Source organism: Aedes albopictus, chromosome 2 (genome assembly GCF_035046485.1).
Source record: "Aedes albopictus strain Foshan chromosome 2, AalbF5, whole genome shotgun sequence".
Classification (NCBI taxonomy): domain Eukaryota; kingdom Metazoa; phylum Arthropoda; class Insecta; order Diptera; family Culicidae; genus Aedes; species Aedes albopictus.
Genome location: NC_085137.1, coordinates 117,815,912 through 117,836,388, shown reverse-complemented (window position 1 = coordinate 117,836,388; position 20,477 = coordinate 117,815,912). Strand labels below are relative to the sequence as shown.

General features: G+C 37.2%; 1 protein-coding gene and 1 long non-coding RNA gene across 2 annotated transcripts in view; both read right to left on the bottom strand.

Moving 5' to 3' along the window:
- LOC134287712 (uncharacterized) overlaps positions 1–20,477 on the bottom strand; it is a 582,424-nt gene that overhangs the window by 513,489 nt on the left and 48,458 nt on the right. The gene's annotated exons all lie outside the window — the stretch shown is intronic.
- LOC134289044 (uncharacterized) lies at positions 6,458–9,517 on the bottom strand. The gene is made up of 2 exons (XM_062855046.1): positions 8,680–9,517; positions 6,458–8,610 (listed from the first exon to the last, which is right to left on the bottom strand). Exon 2 carries the CDS (start codon positions 8,226–8,228, stop codon positions 7,257–7,259), a length of 972 nt encoding a protein of 323 aa, XP_062711030.1. The 5' UTR covers positions 8,229–8,610; positions 8,680–9,517; the 3' UTR covers positions 6,458–7,256.

Genomic DNA, 20,477 nt, shown 5'->3' with positions numbered 1-20,477 from the left:
TCTTTTAAAAGAATATAAGAACGATTCAGATATCAGCTTACCATGGAAAATTTAGAAAACAGCGATGTATTTATTGAAAGAATTTAAAATCATTTAAAATAATTATAGATCAATTTGACAGTAATAGATAGATAGATAGATAGATAGATAGATAGATAGATAGATAGATAGATAGATAGATAGATAGATAGATAGATAGATAGATAGATAGATAGATAGATAGATAGATAGATAGATAGATAGATAGATAGATAGATAGATAGATAGATAGATAGATAGATAGATAGATAGATAGATAGATAGATAGATAGATAGATAGATAGATAGATAGATAGATAGATAGATAGATAGATAGATAGATAGATAGATAGATAGATAGATAGATAGATAGATAGATAGATAGATAGATAGATAGATAGATAGATAGATAGATAGATAGATAGATAGATAGATAGATAGATAGATAGATAGATAGATAGATAGATAGATAGATAGATAGATAGATAGATAGATAGATAGATAGATAGATAGATAGATAGATAGATAGATAGATAGATAGATAGATAGATAGATAGATAGATAGATAGATAGATAGATAGATAGATAGATAGATAGATAGATAGATAGATAGATAGATAGATAGATAGATAGATAGATAGATAGATAGATAGATAGATAGATAGATAGATAGATAGATAGATAGATAGATAGATAGATAGATAGATAGATAGATAGATAGATAGATAGATAGATAGATAGATAGATAGATAGATAGATAGATAGATAGATAGATAGATAGATAGATAGATAGATAGATAGATAGATAGATAGATAGATAGATAGATAGATAGATAGATAGATAGATAGATAGATAGATAGATAGATAGATAGATAGATAGATAGATAGATAGATAGATAGATAGATAGATAGATAGATAGATAGATAGATAGATAGATAGATAGATAGATAGATAGATAGATAGATAGATAGATAGATAGATAGATAGATAGATAGATAGATAGATAGATAGATAGATAGATAGATAGATAGATAGATAGATAGATAGATAGATAGATAGATAGATAGATAGATAGATAGATAGATAGATAGATAGATAGATAGATAGATAGATAGATAGATAGATAGATAGATAGATAGATAGATAGATAGATAGATAGATAGATAGATAGATAGATAGATAGATAGATAGATAGATAGATAGATAGATAGATAGATAGATAGATAGATAGATAGATAGATAGATAGATAGATAGATAGATAGATAGATAGATAGATAGATAGATAGATAGATAGATAGATAGATAGATAGATAGATAGATAGATAGATAGATAGATAGATAGATAGATAGATAGATAGATAGATAGATAGATAGATAGATAGATAGATAGATAGATAGATAGATAGATAGATAGATAGATAGATAGATAGATAGATAGATAGATAGATAGATAGATAGATAGATAGATAGATAGATAGATAGATAGATAGATAGATAGATAGATAGATAGATAGATAGATAGATAGATAGATAGATAGATAGATAGATAGATAGATAGATAGATAGATAGATAGATAGATAGATAGATAGATAGATAGATAGATAGATAGATAGATAGATAGATAGATAGATAGATAGATAGATAGATAGATAGATAGATAGATAGATAGATAGATAGATAAATAGATAGATAGATAGATAGATAGATAGATAGATAGATAGATAGATAGATAGATAGATAGATAAGTAGATAGATAGATAGATAGATAGATAGATAGATAGATAAACCGCTCCACTGATACCTCTGTTAAAGTTATTGCCTTTCGCTCAAATAGTTTCCGATAAACATTTTGAAATACAGCAAAGCAAGTCCAATCAAAAAACTTTCCTAATACTTTAACCCAGTGAAATAAAGCTAACAAACATGTTGACTCACTCCATCTTGGAGCACAATAAAATCATCCGATAGCCATCTGCGGTACCCAGCATGGAAGGGAGAAGATAAAGTTCTTCCACAAATAAGACCCGAAAGCTCAAAGCTAATGGATCACGCTCGTTTGGGTGCTAGGAAAATCTCTTACCGCAGTGGACACTGTGTCTGCTCCGTCCTGTAGCATCAGATGACTGACAAACTGACCATCATCATCATAAGTACATACTAGCCAGCAGCATTTTGCATATGAAACTCATTAGGTGCATCTTAGAGGCACCACCCGACTTTCTAACTCTGGCAGCTCGGTCATGAACTTTCTCATGCAACTTTTCTTAAAGAGCACCGCATCCATGGAACAGGACATACTTTCTGAACTCGACTATATGTGTATATAGCAACAGGTCAAGAGCGTCATGGTTCCTTTTCCCTTGAGCCGTTGGCAGTAGGTAGTCAGACAGTAATTTAATGACGACGAAGACATCGTCTTTGCATGCTTCTTGAAGGTTGAGTCTGGGAATTCGTCTAACGAGCACGAAAGAAACGTCTGCGACCTTTACCGTAGCCCTAGGTATACATCCTCTCCATCCATACGGGAACGAACGAATCTTATTGAACCACATCGAAGCAAAGGTGAACTTCAGGACGAGAAGGGAAAAAGTATGCTCCTTCTGGCGGAATACTCCAACCACCCTTATGTCTGCCACTGACTGACTGACTGCAGCAGCAAGTTGTGACATTCCATCTGGTGCTTCGCTATGTCTTCACAGAATATTGTGTGGCCTTTGGGTGCTAGTTAGACCAGCCATAAGTTCACGATAGATGGATGCAAGTGTGCTGTTCTTGCAAGTCAGCTCAATCGAACCAGCTGCAGCAGCAGCAGGAGATAACGAGGTGCAATTTAATTTAGCCAATATATCGATTTCCGTTCATTTAGTCTAAATTGATTTAAAGGTGTCGGGCGTCAGCAGACTGGAAGGACTATTGCTGAGGCTTTAGAGAGCATGAACTCTATCGATTGTGAATACGTGACGATGGAAGCTTGCTACCATAACTGCACGTGTTCTTAGTCTTTGGATGACGGAATACTACAACAAAGACGGAAAGCCTACCAACAATTCCTAGCAATTGACTGTAAACATTTAAAAAGAATCTTTGCCAAAAAAATCGTCTGGTAACTGCTTCGGTTTTCTTCACTGATCTGTTCGTAAGGCTCCTGCAGAAACTCAACAGAGATTATTGGAATTAGACAAATAGACTCGGTAGAAGAAATTCTCGATGCAAATCGAGAAAATATCGATGGAAGTCTTAAAAAAACTCCCGGTGAAAATACTAGAGCAATTCCTAGTGGATTTCACTAGGCTCCAACTAGCTCCAACTGTTATTTCTGTTGGAATTGTCCAAAAAGTTTCCGTTAGATCTTATCGAGAAATTTCCAGTGTAACTCCTACAGAAACTCTCGGTGGAACTACTGTGGTTATGCATGGTTGAAATCCTGCAGGAATTTTCGAACTCCTGCAGGAGGTCGCTGTGGAACTTCTAAACGAATATTCTCTGGAACTCATAGAATAAATCCGGTGAAACTTCCAAAGAAATCTCCGAAGGATCTCATGGGGGTATTCCCAGTATAACTTTTACACAAACCACCCTTGAAACTTCTGAAGAAATTGGTGGAAATTCTACAGGAATTCCATATGACACTCTTAAGGAACTTCTCGTGGAACACATAGAGAGCCTCCCGGAGGAACTTTTAGTGGATTTCCTAGTGGTGCTGCTTGAGGAATTTTATGTAAAACTTAGAGGAATTTTCGCTACAAAAAACGCTACAACGCTACAACAAGATGAAAACAGTTCCTGCCATCAGTGATAGCAAATTGATAACTGTTTTTGCTATCAGTGCAAAAAATGGAAAAATCATTGAATGCAGAGTTTTTACGATTAATATGGAAACCTAAATGCAATAAGGGGCTGTCCATAAACCACGTGGTCATTTTTTTGGGCCTTCTCAACCCCCCCCCCCCCCCCCCCCCCGCGTGGTCATTAGTCCATACAATTTTTTTTATTTGTCCATACAAAATGATCATTGGCCGAACCCCCCCCCCCCCCCTCATGACCACGTGGTTTGACAGCTCCTAATATAATTGCACAAATGGTGTATGATTAAATGTATTACACAAGAATGGCTAGGAGTTTTGAAATTACTTAAAAATTTAAATATTTATAATAATTTGAAGAGACAGCAAAACGAAATCAAAATTTGAAATCAAATTTAATCAAGATAAACCGATATCAAAATTTGATATCAATTTGTTGCTGATTACAAATCGTGTTTTGAATTTGCTATCATTTTGTTGTTGGACTTTGCTCGGGTATATGTTCACTCCAAAAATGACTTTTTGATAGAAGGCCCGGAGGGTCGAGTCACATATACCAATCAACTCAGCTCGACGAATTGAGGTGATGTCTGTGTGTGTGTATGTGTGTGTATGTGTGTGTGTATGTATGTGTGTATGTGTGTATGTGTACAAAAAAACTCACATCACTTTTTGGCAGTAAACCTCAACCGATTTCATTGACCGATGGTTCATTCGACGCGGAATCTGGTCCCATTGTTTCCTATTGAAAATGGTTCGGATCGGTCCAGCCGTTCCGGAGTTATGGCCATTTAGGTGTTCCGGACCGGTACCCCTGGAAGGGGCCAGACATGAAAATGCAACAAAACCATGCATGCGACCCATCCAACCACGGCATTTGCTATTATCTGATGAATGGTAAGCAGGAAAATAGTCTCAGGCCATACCTGAACCGGAAGTGTTCCGGAACCGGTTCTGGGTGTCCCACCGGAAGTGGCCAAATATAATATTGAAAATAACCCATTCATGCGACACATCAAACACCGGCATTTTCGGTAGCCTGATGAACGGTTTGCAAGAAAATTGTTTAAGACCATATCTGAACCGGTTGTGTTTCGAAACCGACTCCGGATGTCCCGCCGGAAGTGGCCAAATATAAAAGAGAACCAAACCCATGCATGCGACACATCAAACAGCGGCATTTTCGGTAACCTGATGAACGTTTAGCAGGAAAACAGTATCAGACCATATCTGAACCGGTAGTGTTCCGGAACCGGTTCCGGGGGTCCCGACGGAAGTGGACAAACATAAAGTGAACCAAACCCATGCATGCGACACATCAAATCACGGCTTTTCCTATAACCTGATGGCCTGAACCAGTTCCGGGTGTCTCCCCGGAAATGGCATTAAATAAAAGTGAACCAAACCCGTGCATGCCGCACATCAAACAGCGGCTTTTTCGATAACCTGATGAACGGTTAGCATGAAAATAGTCTCAGACCATACCTGAACCGGTCTAGTTTCAAAACCGTTTCCGGGTGCCCCACCGGAAATGGCCTAATATAAAAGAGAGTTAATCCCATGAATGCAATACAACAAATAACGGTTTTTCCGATAACCTGATGACTGGTTATCAAGGAAATAGGCTAAGACCACATTAGGGACTTCCGGTAGTGTCGAAATTAGTTCCGGGTGTCGGCCAAATATAAAATTGAACCAAACCTATGCATGCGACAGCAAAGCGCGGCTTTTTTTGATAATCTTACGAACGTTGGCAAGCAAATAGGTTCAGACTATACAGGGTGTTAGGTTCGTGAATGCAAACTTTTAAAGGTGTGATAGAGAATCATAAATGGCGAAAACAAAATTTCTACGCATATGGTCAAATCTCAACCGTTACGTAGTAATTGAACTTTATATGTTTTATGACTTTGCCTGCCTCCAGTCTTGTTAGAGATCACAGTCATTGACACCTTTTCGTCGATATTCGGCTGCCTTTGTCTCCGATATTCGCAACACAAGCAATCACACTACCGTACGAAACAAAAATGTCAAACGAATGCACTTCACCACGATTGTGCCTTCGGGAAACGGTTCGGCTTTCGTTATTCTTGTCTTCCTCCACAATGTGTTAGCCATATGTGTGTCGTATTAAAATCACAAGCAAGCATAAACTAATATTAACATTCATAATCGAAATTGGCTGAAATCCATGCGATACGCTAGAATTAGATAGACAAATGTCATTGATTTGACCCTCTTTTATATTCATTGATCTTCGTCTTCGTCCTACCACTCGTGTTGTGTGTAAGAGGTAACGGTAGCGCATGAATTTAACAAAGCAAGCTGACACCCGACTGCGGCACCGAAATGAAGGTAGTGAAAAGTGCCGAATGTTTACAAGACTGCTTGCCTCAAACTGGCTATAGACGGATTTCGCGCCAACTCGAACAAATGTTGGCAGCACCCTCTCAGATTACAATGAAACTTTCTTGGTGTGTAGACCTTGCCCAGATAAGCCACTTTGCATACTCATTTTTCTAATTTTTTTTCTCGACTGACTTTTGAAAAGGGCTAAACTTTTTTTATGGATTTTTTAAAAATGTTTTTAATCAAAAAATGACTATTCCTACAAAAAAGTGTTGTATGGGTGATTATCACAAAATAAGTCAAATTTTAAGAAAAAAATACTGAAAAAAATCCAAAATGAGCCCTACACTGAAAAAAATCATTTCTAAAAATTCAAAGTTGATTTAAAAAAACACCATTTTTGATTTTGATGAAATTTTGTCTCAAGACAGGTAATTATGTTCCCTACCAATTGTCCATACATCACAAGATGGGCACTTTTAAGGAAAAAAAGTTTTTCTAACAAAAACTTTTTCTTGTTCGAATGATTTTTTTTTTCAGTGTATTTTGTTATCAACAATAAAACCAGTGAAGGCCATAACAATCCCAGAATCCAATGAAACTCAATTTTCTAGGAGATTTTGTGTTATTTGTTCAATCATTTGGAAGGGTTTTCCTATACATAAAAAACTTCAAAATATTACAAATGTATTTTCTTAGGAAATGTAATGTTTGATCGCAATATGTATTGAAGTGCACTTTTAAATATACAATTATTTATAATTATGAATTTTTCAAATATATATATATGTGTCTTAGAGCCAATTTCAAACATGTTCTTTTCTATTTTTTTCCGATCATACTAAATATTTTTGGTTCATCTTCTGAATTAGAATACCTGTTTGCCTTTACTTTGTCGCCAGGAATAGGCAAAAAACTATGGAATTTCTGAGTGCCTGGTATTGTTTTGGCGTTATTATATATTTCTTCGAGATCTTCTGTCATTTTAATGTACTGTTCAGTGGATACGTAACAGAAATTTAATTTAGTTATATTTTTATCTGTCTGTACAACTGCCCAGTTATATAACTCTCGTGGAGTTGTTATGGTATTTCCATAATCTCGTGCAAGACTTGCTCTCTTTGCCATTCGCTTGAGAGTGCCACCAATAGCATCACATGGACCTTTACCGTGGGACGTTGCAAAAAATGCCATTCTGCTCTTAATGCATGCTTTGACTGGATTCTACATAGACTAGCAAAGTTCTTCTTATTTTTGTATTGTGATGCTGCCCCATCAGACATAAAATAAATTTTAGAAAAGTTCGTTAATTGTTTCATAAAATCTATCATTTTTGAGATGAACAACTGGACCGCAACTGTATCGTGAGCCATTACTTCCGATATGATAATGAAGCTAACATTCACAAGTTTATTATCTTTCATATAGTAAATTTCAAATGGGTGTATTGTTGCTTGCGAGTTGTTCCAATGATATCCTTGAGCAGCGTTTTGAATTATGAATGAATAGTTTTCAGAGAAATCACAAATCGCAAGAATTTCATCATCCTTTAATGTATCTTTTTTATTTCTGAGAAATGATGATTGTTGTTTATGAATAAAGTCGTGTGTTATAAGTTTGTCAATTTTATCAACAAGATACGGAACAAATTCATCAACAGGTTTAATAATCGTTTCTAAATTACAGCGATCAGTATTCAACCACTGCTGAAATATAATCTCTTCTTTGTAATTTGATTCTAATATCAATGTAAGTTCCTCTTCAATGTGTTCATTACAAGCACACTTTTCACAAGCACGGAAAAAGCAATTATCTGTTCTGGTGGAAATATCGCAAAGCATTTTTTGTATTATTTCATCTTGTGACACAATTCTTATACTGTTGAACATTAAATTTACATTTTCATGAATAGTACATATGCATACATTATGTATACCAGTAGAATCAAGTAAAATACAATGCTTTGGTCGCAACTGTGTAAATACTGTGAAACCAATATTCACAGTTTTGTACATATCTACAAAAATCATATAAGCCTCTTTGAGCGACATCATCAAAGGTCGTTTTTGAACTTGTTGTTTTTTTTTCCATTTCGAACCTCAGAAACAAAATCATTTGTTCCTGGCATTGGCCTGCTGATATCATTATCATCAAATAATTCTCTTACTATTTGTTTTGTATCGTCATCAATACCATGCCCCCTTCTTTTTTCGGTGGTACAAAGAATACCCTGTTCATAAACAAGATCCTTCACCTGCCTCGCCATATACATTGGTGCGTTAAACTCTCTTGTGATTTTATTTACCGACCAAGACTTAGGAAGTACAGATAGTATTTTAATCTGTTCGCTTCTGTCAGTTGTAGGGTGATTGAACTTATCCTTTAACTGCATAATTATCTCGTCATACGCCTCCACTTTGCCAACATCCGTTGAATCTATTCCGAAGATATTTTTTCGAACTGCTTTCGTAATCTGCAATGATTTGTTTATGCGATATTCCATACTTCTCATGTTTCTAGATGAGATTGGCGATAAACTCAATGTTTCAGCAATGGTATTAAACTTCTCAATATTATGGGGACCCTGTAGTTGATCTGTTGACGGAATTGACTCCAATGATGGAATAGATGGTACCATATCTGTAAGATAAAAGTTAAGGTTAACAATATAATAATGAATGCAGTGGAAAGTTAATGATAGTTATTTATGCAACGAGTTGCAAAAATGATTTTTTTTCGCACAAGTAGTACATTTATCCAACGAGGCTTGCCGGGTTGGATAAATACGAAGAATACTGAAAAATGTAGTTTTGCAAGGAGCTGCAAAATGAGTTATATAAAAGAAGCTAACACGTTGAAGGCTTACTTACCAGGCTCATGTTCGATTTGTTGACCACTCGTTGACGGTTCTGGTTCTGGAACATCATGATGTTGCTGCCCACTAAATGATGGTTGCATAGTTTCGTCGTTTCCATCCGATCGGCGTTTTTTCGTATTCGGGCTTCTGTTGTGACTTATCAATCCACGACATGACTCACAAATACTCATCGATTCGTCGATTTCATGTGTATATCCCATGGAATGAATTTTATCTATCAATCTTAATGACATGCCCCGTAGATTATGACGGTTGCACTTTGGATTGTTTATTTTTGCACTGCACTTGAATTTGTTGAATTTTGATTTATACGATTGATCCATTACTTTTCAGAACTGCCTTTAATAACCAAAGAGAAGTAACACGTTGAATGATACCGATTCATTTTCTTGTTTTGTTCATATTTGCTTTAGGTACAACTCTTGATTTGTTTTTTTTTTTTTCGATTAGGTAGTTCGAATCTAATCAATAGCCTTACCTAATATTAGGTAAGAACATGGGGTAGAAACGTTTGGGTAGAAATTGCAGCAGCACGTATGAAATGCGTGTTCTAATTGTATATTGTTTCGTACTTCTAGAGTGCTGCTGCGTGAATATGGGTGCATTGCATTGTCGCATATGACACAATAAGTTTCATTGCATTTTGAGATTACTAGATAACCTTCACTGGTTTAGTTTGTTTTTAAAAAAAGACACTGAAAAAATAATAATTTGGACATGAAAAAGTTTCTGTTAAAAAAACTTTTTTTCCTTAAAAGTGCCCATCTTGTGATGTATGGACGGTTGGTAGGGAACATAATTACCTGTCTTGAGACAAAATTTCATCAAAATCAAAAATGGTGTTTTTTTTTAAATCAACTTTGAATTTTTAGAAATAATTTTTTTCAGTGTAGGGCTCATTTTGGATTTTTTTCTGTATTTTTTTCTTAAAATTTGACTTATTTTGTGATAATCACCCATACAACACTTTTTGTAGGAGTAGTCATTTTTTGATTAAAAACATTTTTGAAAAATCCATAAAAAAAGTTTAGCCCTTTTCAAAAGTCAGTCCAGATAAATTTTGAAGAAACTAAGTATGCAAAGTGGCTTATCTAGTCTTGGTGTACATACCCAGAAAGTTTCATTGTAATCTGAGAGGGTGCTGCCAACTCCGAATACGATTTGGGGCGAAATTCGTCATATATGGGACAATATGTGACACGGTGAATGGAGACCATTGATTTTTAGGGTACCCATTTACCGTGCCTTTTTGTTTCAATTAAAAAGTACGAGTAATCGTACTTTCTTGTTAAACTTACTTCGGTAATGCAAAATACATACCTGATATGTGAACTTTATTGCTTCTTGGTTGAATAAAAACGTTACTACATTTAGTTTATCGCTTAAATCACCTTGGCGCAGTTTTCGTTTTTTCACTATGAATGCAGTGAACGAGCAGAAACCCGCTTCATGTAAACACACTTTAGTGTTAAAATGATACTTTTAAATGTTTATAATTAGCGTTTTGACATGGTAACAATACATTAGTGTTGTATTGGTGAAATTGAAGGGAAATTGCCATATCATTCAATCGTAATATGGAAATAATGAAAAAATATTCGAAGCCACACGGTGAATGGCGCCTTGACGGTATATGCAAGAGAACAAAATCGTGACCAAAGCAATCTCATCAAATCACACAATCCCAAGTGCCTGCGGTGTTTATATAATGTAGGATGGATCAACGTGTTATGGGAAAATTATAATTTGATCGCATCAACACTGAGAAGCACTGAATAAAGTTTTTACAATCTCCTTTTGCGTCTAAAATTACAGTGCCCAATTTCGGTTCATAAGGAGGTCAAATTTTACATGAATCGTATTAAGCCTATAAGTGTTCTTAGGATCAGCTAATGTCGACGTAAAGATTATGAATACATATTCGACGAGAAAGGCACTACCACCACTAGGTGGATTAATCTGGGTTTTTTGTTACATTATTTATGTGATGAAACTACTAGTAAATCACTCTGAAAAAATTTCTCCTTCGCAGTGTTCCACACAAGCACCTAACCATAAATTTTCTTATAAATAGTTCGCTGTAGGTATTACCTGGTTGATGCAACAAAAAAGTGGGCTGTCAATGCACCTTTTATTTAAAAATTCAATATTCTCGACCCTATGTCTAAATATAAGGAATGGGGGGTGAGATTGGGTCAAGCAAGTTATCCAGTCCCCATTTGACTTTAAAGTGGTGCCATGTTTACCGTATCTTCATAAAAGCACGCTTTTTTTGAAAATATGTCGAAGAAGCGTCAAGCGAGTGTCATTTATAAAAATACACCCATGCGTTTGGACAGCTCCTATAATCATTATCTAGCCTTTAGTGTACTGCATATTCGTTTAAATGTTATTGCGAGAGAGGGTCTAATAATGCCGAGGCCCATATAGCCGAGGCGGTAAACGCACGGGTATTCAGCATGACCATGCTGAGGGTGACGGGTTCGATTCCCGGTCAGTCCAGGATCTTTTCGTAAAGGAAATTTCCTTGACTTCCTTGGGCATACCCGAGTAGAGGAAAAGAGCTCGATAATAGCATATTTTGATATGGAGATCAAAAAGTGATATGGGTTTGATTGACATAAGAGATAAAAGATCTAAAAATAAAATCAAAAATTTACTCCTGGAACATCATCATCAAATCATATTTAGATTTTGTAAGATCTAACCAATAGCAGCGAGCTATTCGTATGATCTTGAAATATCTAATTTTGATATTGTTCAGATGTTCCAGGAACATTTTTCAGATATTATTTTCAGATCTTTTATCTCTTATATCAATCAAACCAATATCATGTTTTGATCGTCAGTATTTTACCTCTACCCGGGTAGAGTATCTTCGTGCCTGCCACACGATATACGCATGCAAAATGGTCATTGGCAGAGGAAGCTCTCAGTTAATAACTGTGGAAGTGCTCAATGAACACTAAGCTGAGAAGCAGGCTTTGTCCCAATGAGGACGTTGCGCCAAAAAGAGAGAGAGAGAGGTCTAATAATGTGAAATGTTGTATAATATAATATTTGAACGACCCTCTATCTTGAAAGGCCAATGATTCTGTACATAAGAGTTTATAACGGAGGGCTTGGTTAAACATTTCTTATGCAGTATACAGTAAAACCTCCATGAGTCTATAATTGAAGGGACCATCGACTCAAGGAAATATCGAGAAGTGGAACAAAAATCCTTTGGGAACCTTTTTGAAGGGAGCATCATAGTAACCCAGAAATTTTTTTTCAGTATGGAAAAATTTACCTCCATGAGTCGATATCGAGTCAAGGAACATCGACTCATGGAGGTTCGACTGTACTAAAACTATCATTTTTTTTCAATCAATCTTTCAATGCGTCCCTCCCTCATTGCAATCTTCCTCCCTCCTCTCTTGGAGGTTGAAACTTTAAATGAGGATGATTATGGGGGCTAAAAATGGCGATACAACATACAAACGTTATTTTATCAAATTTCAACCATTTTTTCGGTTGTATTAGCCCTTTTAGGTGGATTTATCATCTCTTAAAATAACCTAAATTTTCATTCGTCATGGTTACATTCATAGGCGCCAACTTAGGGGGGCAAGCATGGTTTTGCCCCCCCCAATATTTGACGATTTTTCGATTTTCCCATACAAAAAATCAAAAAAAAACGAGGCTTTGCCCCCCCAATAATTTGACCAAGTTGGCGCGTCTGGTTACATTGTATTTTAAATAGATTTACCAGATATGATCAATAAAATTAACTTATATTCTTAGATAGGTGACTTCGAATACTTTGACCCATTCTCACCCCCTCTAAGGGGTGAGATTGGGTCAATTTTCAATCATTTGTAGTTTAGTAAGTAATTCATATAATGTGATACTTTCTTGCTAAACTTTCATTACCACATAGAAGAGTATACATACCAAATAAAAAGTTATTCCGACTTCAATTGCATTTGTTATTTAACAAACAATCTTTGAGTATCCTTTTGTGACCCATTCTCACCCCCAACGACGGTACTTCATGAGCGATCTCTGGAAAGATCCCTTAAGGAACTTCTGCAGGTATTCCTAAAGGAAATCCTATGTAAATCTTAGAAAGAACTCCGGGACTTATCTCTGAAGACATTTTTGAATTCATCAATTGAATCCTCCTTTTAAAAATCTCCAAGGGAAATCCTGAAGAGGTCCTTGACGGAACTCTTGAAGAGATCTATGAAGGAACACCAGAAGAAATTCTCTATTGGAATTCTAGAGGCATTCCTGAATGAATTCCAAGAAGAATCTCTAAAGGGCTCTCTGCACGAATCGCTAAAAACCTCCTGGAGGAATCCCTGAAAGAACTCCTAGACTAATCTTTGGAAGACCTCCTATAGGAGTCTTTGAAAAAACTTCTTGAGGAATCCCTGATAGATCTCCTGGAGGCAACCGTGAATCTTCCTGAGTGAATCTTCAAAAAAAAAAAAAAACCAGAATCAATCCCTAAAGCAACTCCTGTCGGAATATCTGGGAAAACATCTGCAGGAATCCCTTATAAAACTCCTAGAAGCATCCGAATCTTCCTGGATGAATCTTTGAAGGAACTCCTAAAGACATCTCTTCAGGGACTCCTGAAGAGATTTGAAAAGGGGTTTCTGGAGAAATCCCTGATTGAAATTTCAAAGAAATTCATTCAAAGAAAATTAAATAAATAAATAAATAAATAAATGAATAAATAAATAAATAAATAAAATCATATTTTTGGAATAAGGTTCAATAGCAATTGCAGCATATGTTAAAGGTAAATAACATAATACAAATGGTCTTTATTATGGAACTAAATCGATTTTCGTCCTATTAATAATGAAAAACCGTTTCTTAAAATTCCACTTAACTTCACAGTTCGAAAAAATATTGTACAATTACATCATATATCATGCACATAATTGGAGCGTGGAAAATAATGCATTGTTACATGTTCTTTTATATTTACATCAATAGTAAACATCATCGTGTAAACTTCTGATCGAGCAATGTAAATGTACGATGACGTGCTGCTTGCATACCTAGGTGAATAAAATGATTCCTCATCTTTTTCTTGGGAATAATTTGACGCTACTAAGAAGGTTTCATATCTATTTATTAAGTACCACTTCTTTTTATTTATAAATCACAATAATAAATCACATAACGAGCTTGGAAAACAGCATCAATGAGGTAGCTCCGCGCTTCGATTCTACCGCAATAGCAGCAGATGCAGCAGCAGGCGCAGCAGCATTCCCGGCATCGACTGAATAACTCACCTCATAATACTCGCTGTCGATAATCGGTTGACATAAACTTTATCACTGAAGGAACAAATAATACTTGCATTTCAAGGTTTACCTGGTTGTTGAATCCTCGTTTAATGTTTTATTGACAAAAAACAATCTTTACAAGCGGTTTCACTCGGCGCGCGAACGGAGGCCATCTTTGTTTTGGTTTGGTTTTGGTTTGGATCAGCACGATTGGCATTTACATTGCTATCATGTAATGTTCAATGTTTGTTCATGGAAATGTCGGTTTATCCCATAATTTTATGAAAGAATAAATGTGATGCTAGTGGAGCATGGTAATGTTGATAAAAATATGATAGAAAATACAGAAATGGCCACTCAGATATTCATGTGCATCACATTTGATGGAATGCTACATTACGATTTCTTTTAAATGAACAGTATTTACATTAAACAACTGATTACATTTCATGTAATGTTCATATTTTTTTGCTGTGCTTCCTCATACTTAACATTTACATTTCCATGACTGTTTCAATGTATGGGAATCAATTACTTTTCTACTGAAGCTAGGGCTCAATAATGCGCCAATAAGTCAGTAATAATGCACCAAGCAGCATCCATCGTATAAAGCGAGATATTAAATAGGTCAAAGGTATTTCTGCCGTGGATGTTGTTCTACCTAGATGCAAAATATATTATTAGTATATCTGAAAAAAAAGTTTGAACTGTAACACGAACCTAATTTCAAAAAAAAAATGTATTTCACTTTTGTTTCGAGTAGTTTTTTTTTTCAATCTGAACTAAAAGACAAGGAAACGTAGCTTTCCTTTCTTACCCAACCCACTCACACGAAGCACAGATAATCGATCTTGTTTTACGCATCACTTCACATGCCATTTCCCCCAGATTCCTTTACAGGATAGACAGAAACCCTGAAAACCGAAATCAGAAATGCACCATGTATCTATCGAGATTTTTACTTTTATTTCCTCATTCCCCCACTCCACACTCCTCTCGAGCTACGTCAGCGGAATACAAATTTGGACAGTATCCAGGTTTTCCTCCAAAGGACGACGGAAGAAATCACAGCATCCTGCAGCAGTCATCCCCCAACAACCGTCCGAGTTGTGTCATAAAAAATAGAAATAATAAAAAATAAGCAGCTGCAGGGGGTACCCTCCGGAGAAAGTGGCAATTTTACGACCGGAAGGATTTCTTCGACTTGTTCCAGTCGGGGCTGGGCACTAAATTTTCCCCCGGATTTATCCGGGTTCGGGTTGGTAGCTATTGGGAAGTGTTGAAGCGTTTAGAAACGGTCATCAATTGATAGAAAATAGTATCGAAAGCAAAGCGATGACGATTTAGGGAAGTGAGACGAGCGTATCTAAGAAGGATCTTATGGAAAGGGAAATTGATTATTATCTGGCTCTGGTAGATTTCAATGACAAGTCACTTAGCTGACTGAGTCCTCGTACTGGCAACTTCTCCCAAATATTTCAAAGCAAACAACTTAGTCATAGTCAGTGGACGAGTTCCTTTTCGCTTCCGGAGTCTGCTATATAAATAATCATTCTCAGCAAGCATCTCTCTGTAGTTATGCCATAATCCGTTTTATCATTCATGATGGTGACGACGGAAGTATCACCATCGGCAGAGTGGCCATTAGAGTCGAAGCGCAAAAACGTGTTGCTTTCCGTTCAATTTGAGCATAAAGGCAAACACAGACGAAAATCGGCTCCAGGAATGAGACATCAAACGAAAGCCTGCATTATCAAAAGAGAGGTCTTCTGTGGCAATCGAGTGATGTTAGAAGCTTCAAAGCTTTCGTCTCTGATGATATATATGTATAGGTGGACATGGTGTTTTGGTTGTTGCATTTGAATTTGACCATTGGAACTTTGACTAAGTATTATAAAAGCGAATATTAAGAATATGTCCAGACAGTCACTGATCCTATTATTGCGAATATCAGCAGGGTCAGTCTTTAATAACCAAAATGTAGCAACAAATCCCTTATACATTTATTGTAGAATTAATTTCATAACAGTTATCTTATTGATGTTTAGATCTTATCATCATTGTTTTCATAAGAACATGCACGTTTTGAAGGACATGATAAAATATCTATATCATACATTAACTGCATTCTACACAAGAAGTTACTTTTCATGACACATTTTTCACATGTTGTTCATAAAACCGAACTCAGCCCTTGAGGTGATTATCTACCTTCCTCTTGTTTGCAAATATTATGAAAATTTACATCAAACATCGAAAGTTTGCTGTGCTGCTCGTAACTCGGTTTAAAACAAGCAAACAAGTAACGGACGGTACGTTCATTTTCCATAAAAGAAACTGAACTAAACTTTTCCTACCGCCGTTCGCATCCTTATTTCCACCTTAGCCCCCCTGAAGCTAAACAACCATTCAGATGTGAAAAATGAAATATTTTCCGTCCCCACACCAGCACACCAGACGTGCACAAGTTTCTTCCAAAGAGTTGAACTTTAAGTTGAAAGCGTAGCAGAGCAGCACATCGGCTAAGCCATTCCTTCGGTGGTATGCTTTCATCAGGCATCATTCCGGAGCGATGCTTTTATCTTCCACGCAAACATACACCCACATACAGGGACAGGGAGTTCAGGAACAGGAACCGATTAATCTGGGTATGCTATAGGAATACCGACTTCCGAAGGAACCCGAGAAGAAAACGGCACCACATGCCTCAGCCAGCCTGAACGCCATGGCCGCCTCCGAGCTTGCTTCAAAACGAGTGAAGATTTTCCTATAGTTAAACTTTAAAAACTGCTCAACTCTCGGCGATGAACTTGCTTACCTTGAGACTCTTCCTTTAGTTTGTGATGCTGTCTGTGCTGTGGTGGTACAGTGAAAATACTTCTAGAACTTTACTCCCACGTTGCCTGGTGCCAAGCTAAGTAGAGCAGTGCAAATCCTCTCTAGAAGATAGTTGGTATTGTGAAATGGGGGTAATTTGGACATGCATAGGACTAATCTGAAGCGAAATCACAGGAACGTTCCCGAGATTTATTAAGAAGTTCATCAACGAATATAATGTTTACTCTTCGAGAATTTATCAAGTAGTCAGTGCCTCCACTGATCAGGCCCGTGCACAGAAGAGGCGCAAAGGGAGGGGTTTTTCCCAATTTCGGCAAAAAAGCGGAGGGGCACCGTCAATAATGGAGGGATTTAACACCCAACCCCAACATCCGATTGACGCTAATTAGCTGCGCAACTTATAAGTTTCTTCTTGCATGGGCATAGTCAGAGGGAGGCAGTAGGGGCCGTTGTCCCCCTCCTGGCCACCAGGTTTTTTTTAGCTCTAGACATCTTAAAATTATAAATAATTTAGAGTTCCAGAAAATAAAATTTAAAGAAATAAACCATTACAATAATTACGGATTTTATCAAGAAAATTCGCCAAGTATTTCTCTAAGAGTACTACTTCAATCTTATCATAGAACATTAAACCTAAAAACTGGCTTGGTTGAATGTCTATTCTTGTGAGTTTAATTCAAGAAATATGTACAATAACAATATGCCAAATTTTCCGGATTTGTCAGAACAGTTCCAGTAGGTAAAGAGAAGGACTTTCTAGAAAAAAAATACATAGGAGTCCATCCAAAGGCGTCAAAAATTCGTGCATAAATGCCTGCAAACATGGATACCTTCAGATTTTTTCCAGGAATTTCAAGAGAAATTCTTAGTCAAGAAAACTTTCGTGGGATTTTCTAAGGAATTCTTCAGGGCATTGCTTCCGAAATTCTCAAGGAAATCCTTCAGGATTTCCTCCTGGTATTTTTCCAAGAATTTCTGCAGAGATTCACTCTATAATTCTTTCTGTGATTCTTTCAGGAACAACTTTAGGGGCTATTTTAAAATTCCTCCATGGATTTCTCTAGCAATTCTTCTTGGGATGCCTTCAGGATTTCCTTCTGTGAGTTCTTCAGTTCTATTTCTGGGAATTCTTCAGAAATTCCTCCTGAGATTCCCTGAGGAATGCCTCTTGGGGTTTCTTCAGATTTTTTTCCAGGGATTCTTCCAGGGATTACTCCAGAAACTCCTCTTTTGATCCCTTCAGGAATTATTCCAGGTATTCTTCTGGGAACTCTTGCACGGATTTCTCCAGCAATTCCTCTAGTGAATCCTCTATGAATTTTGCCACAGATTTCTTCAGAAATTCCTCTAGACGCCAAAAGCTTCCTCCAGGAATTTCTCTACACTAACCTCCAGCATTTCTTCCAGGAATTCCTCTAGTGACTTCCCCACCCTAGTAGCACACATATTCTACAATAGTATATGTCACTTGCATATGAGTTAATATGATCATATATGAATTATATAAACTTATGTAGAATATTTGTTCTACTTTGTAAAGGATTCCTCCAATAATGCATACATCAAAAACCCAAGGAATTCCTCCAGGAATTCGTTGAGAAACCCCTCTTGGAATAGATCAAGGAATCCCTCCAGAAATTTCTTAAGCAATTTTTCTGATATATATCCAGAAAATCCTCTAGGAAATTCTCCAGAGATTGCTTCAAAAATTCCCCCAGAAATTTTTCTTGGAATTTATTCATACATATTTTCAGGAATTCTTTCTGAGATTCCTCCAAGATCTCTTCAGAGAAGAAATTCCTCCAGGAATTTCTATAGAAATACCTATGGTAATTTCTACAGAAATTCCTCCAATGACTTCCCCAAGAATTCCTCCAAGGATTCATCCAGGAATTACTCGATGAGCTCCTCCAGGGATTTCTTAAAAAAAATTCCGGGAATTGATCAATGCCGTTTCCCGCAACGGCTTCGTGCCGCGAGCCGGAATATGCCGGAGGCCTCTTGACGGACGGACGTGAGGTGATCGAAAGGTGGAAGCAGCACTTCGATCAGCACCTGAACGGCGTGGAGAACGTAGGCACGGGAGCCCACGGCAAGGGAGGAAACGACGACGCCAGTGCAGCTGAGGACGGAAATGAACCAACTCCCACGCTGAGGGAAGTTAAAAATGCCATTCACCAGATCAAAACCAACAAAGCAGCTGGTAAGGATGGTATCGCAGCAGAATTCATCAAGATGGGCCCAGAAAAGTTGGCCACCTGTCTGCATCGGCTGATAGTCAGGATCTGGGAAACCGAACAGCAACCGGAGGAGTGGAAGGAAGGGGTAATCTGCCCCATTCACAAGAAAGGCGACCATTTGGAATGTGAGAGCTTCAGGGCGATCATTATTTTGAATGCTGCCTACAAAATGCTATCCCAGATCATCTTCCGTCGTCTGTCACCTAAAACAAACGAGTTCGTGGGAAGTTATCAAGCCGGCTTCATCGACGCACTATGGGCCAGAAATCAAAATTTCGCGACAAAATTCAAAAAAGTTGTTTTTCTAAGATCAACCAATTTTCATATTTGTATGATTGTTTGGGCTATGTTTGATTATATACCAACTGATTTTTTCGATTTGTAACAAAATTGTATATTTTTGCCTTTCTCGTACACTAAGTGTACTGGAAAGGCTATATGTTCACTCCAAAAATGACTTTTTGATAGAAGGCCCGGAGGGTCGAGTCATATATACCAATCAACTCAGCTCGACGAATAGAGGTGATGTCTGTGTGTGTGTATGTGTGTGTGTATGTGTGTGTATGTATGTGTGTATGTGTACAAAAAAACTCACATCACTTTTTAGCAGTAAACCTCAACCGATTTTAATGACCGACGGTTCATTCGACGCGGAATCTGGTCCCATTGTTTCCTATTGAAAATGGTTCGGATCGGCCCAGCCGTTCCGGAGTTATGGCCATTTAGGTGTTCCGGACCGGTACCCCTGGAAGGGGACAGACATGAAAATGCAACAAACCCATGCATGCGACCCATCAAACCACGGCATTTGCTATTATCTGATGAATGGTAAGCAGGAAAATAGTCTAAGACCATATCTGAACCGGAAGTGTTCCGGAACCGGTTCTGAGTGTCCCACCGGAAGTGGGCGAATATAAAATTGAATATAACCTATTCATGCGACACATCAAACACCGGCATTTTCAGTACGATGAACGATTAGCAAGAAAATTGTATCAGACCATATCTGAACCGGTTGTGTTCCGGAACCGGTTCCGGATGTCCAGCCGGAAGTGGCCA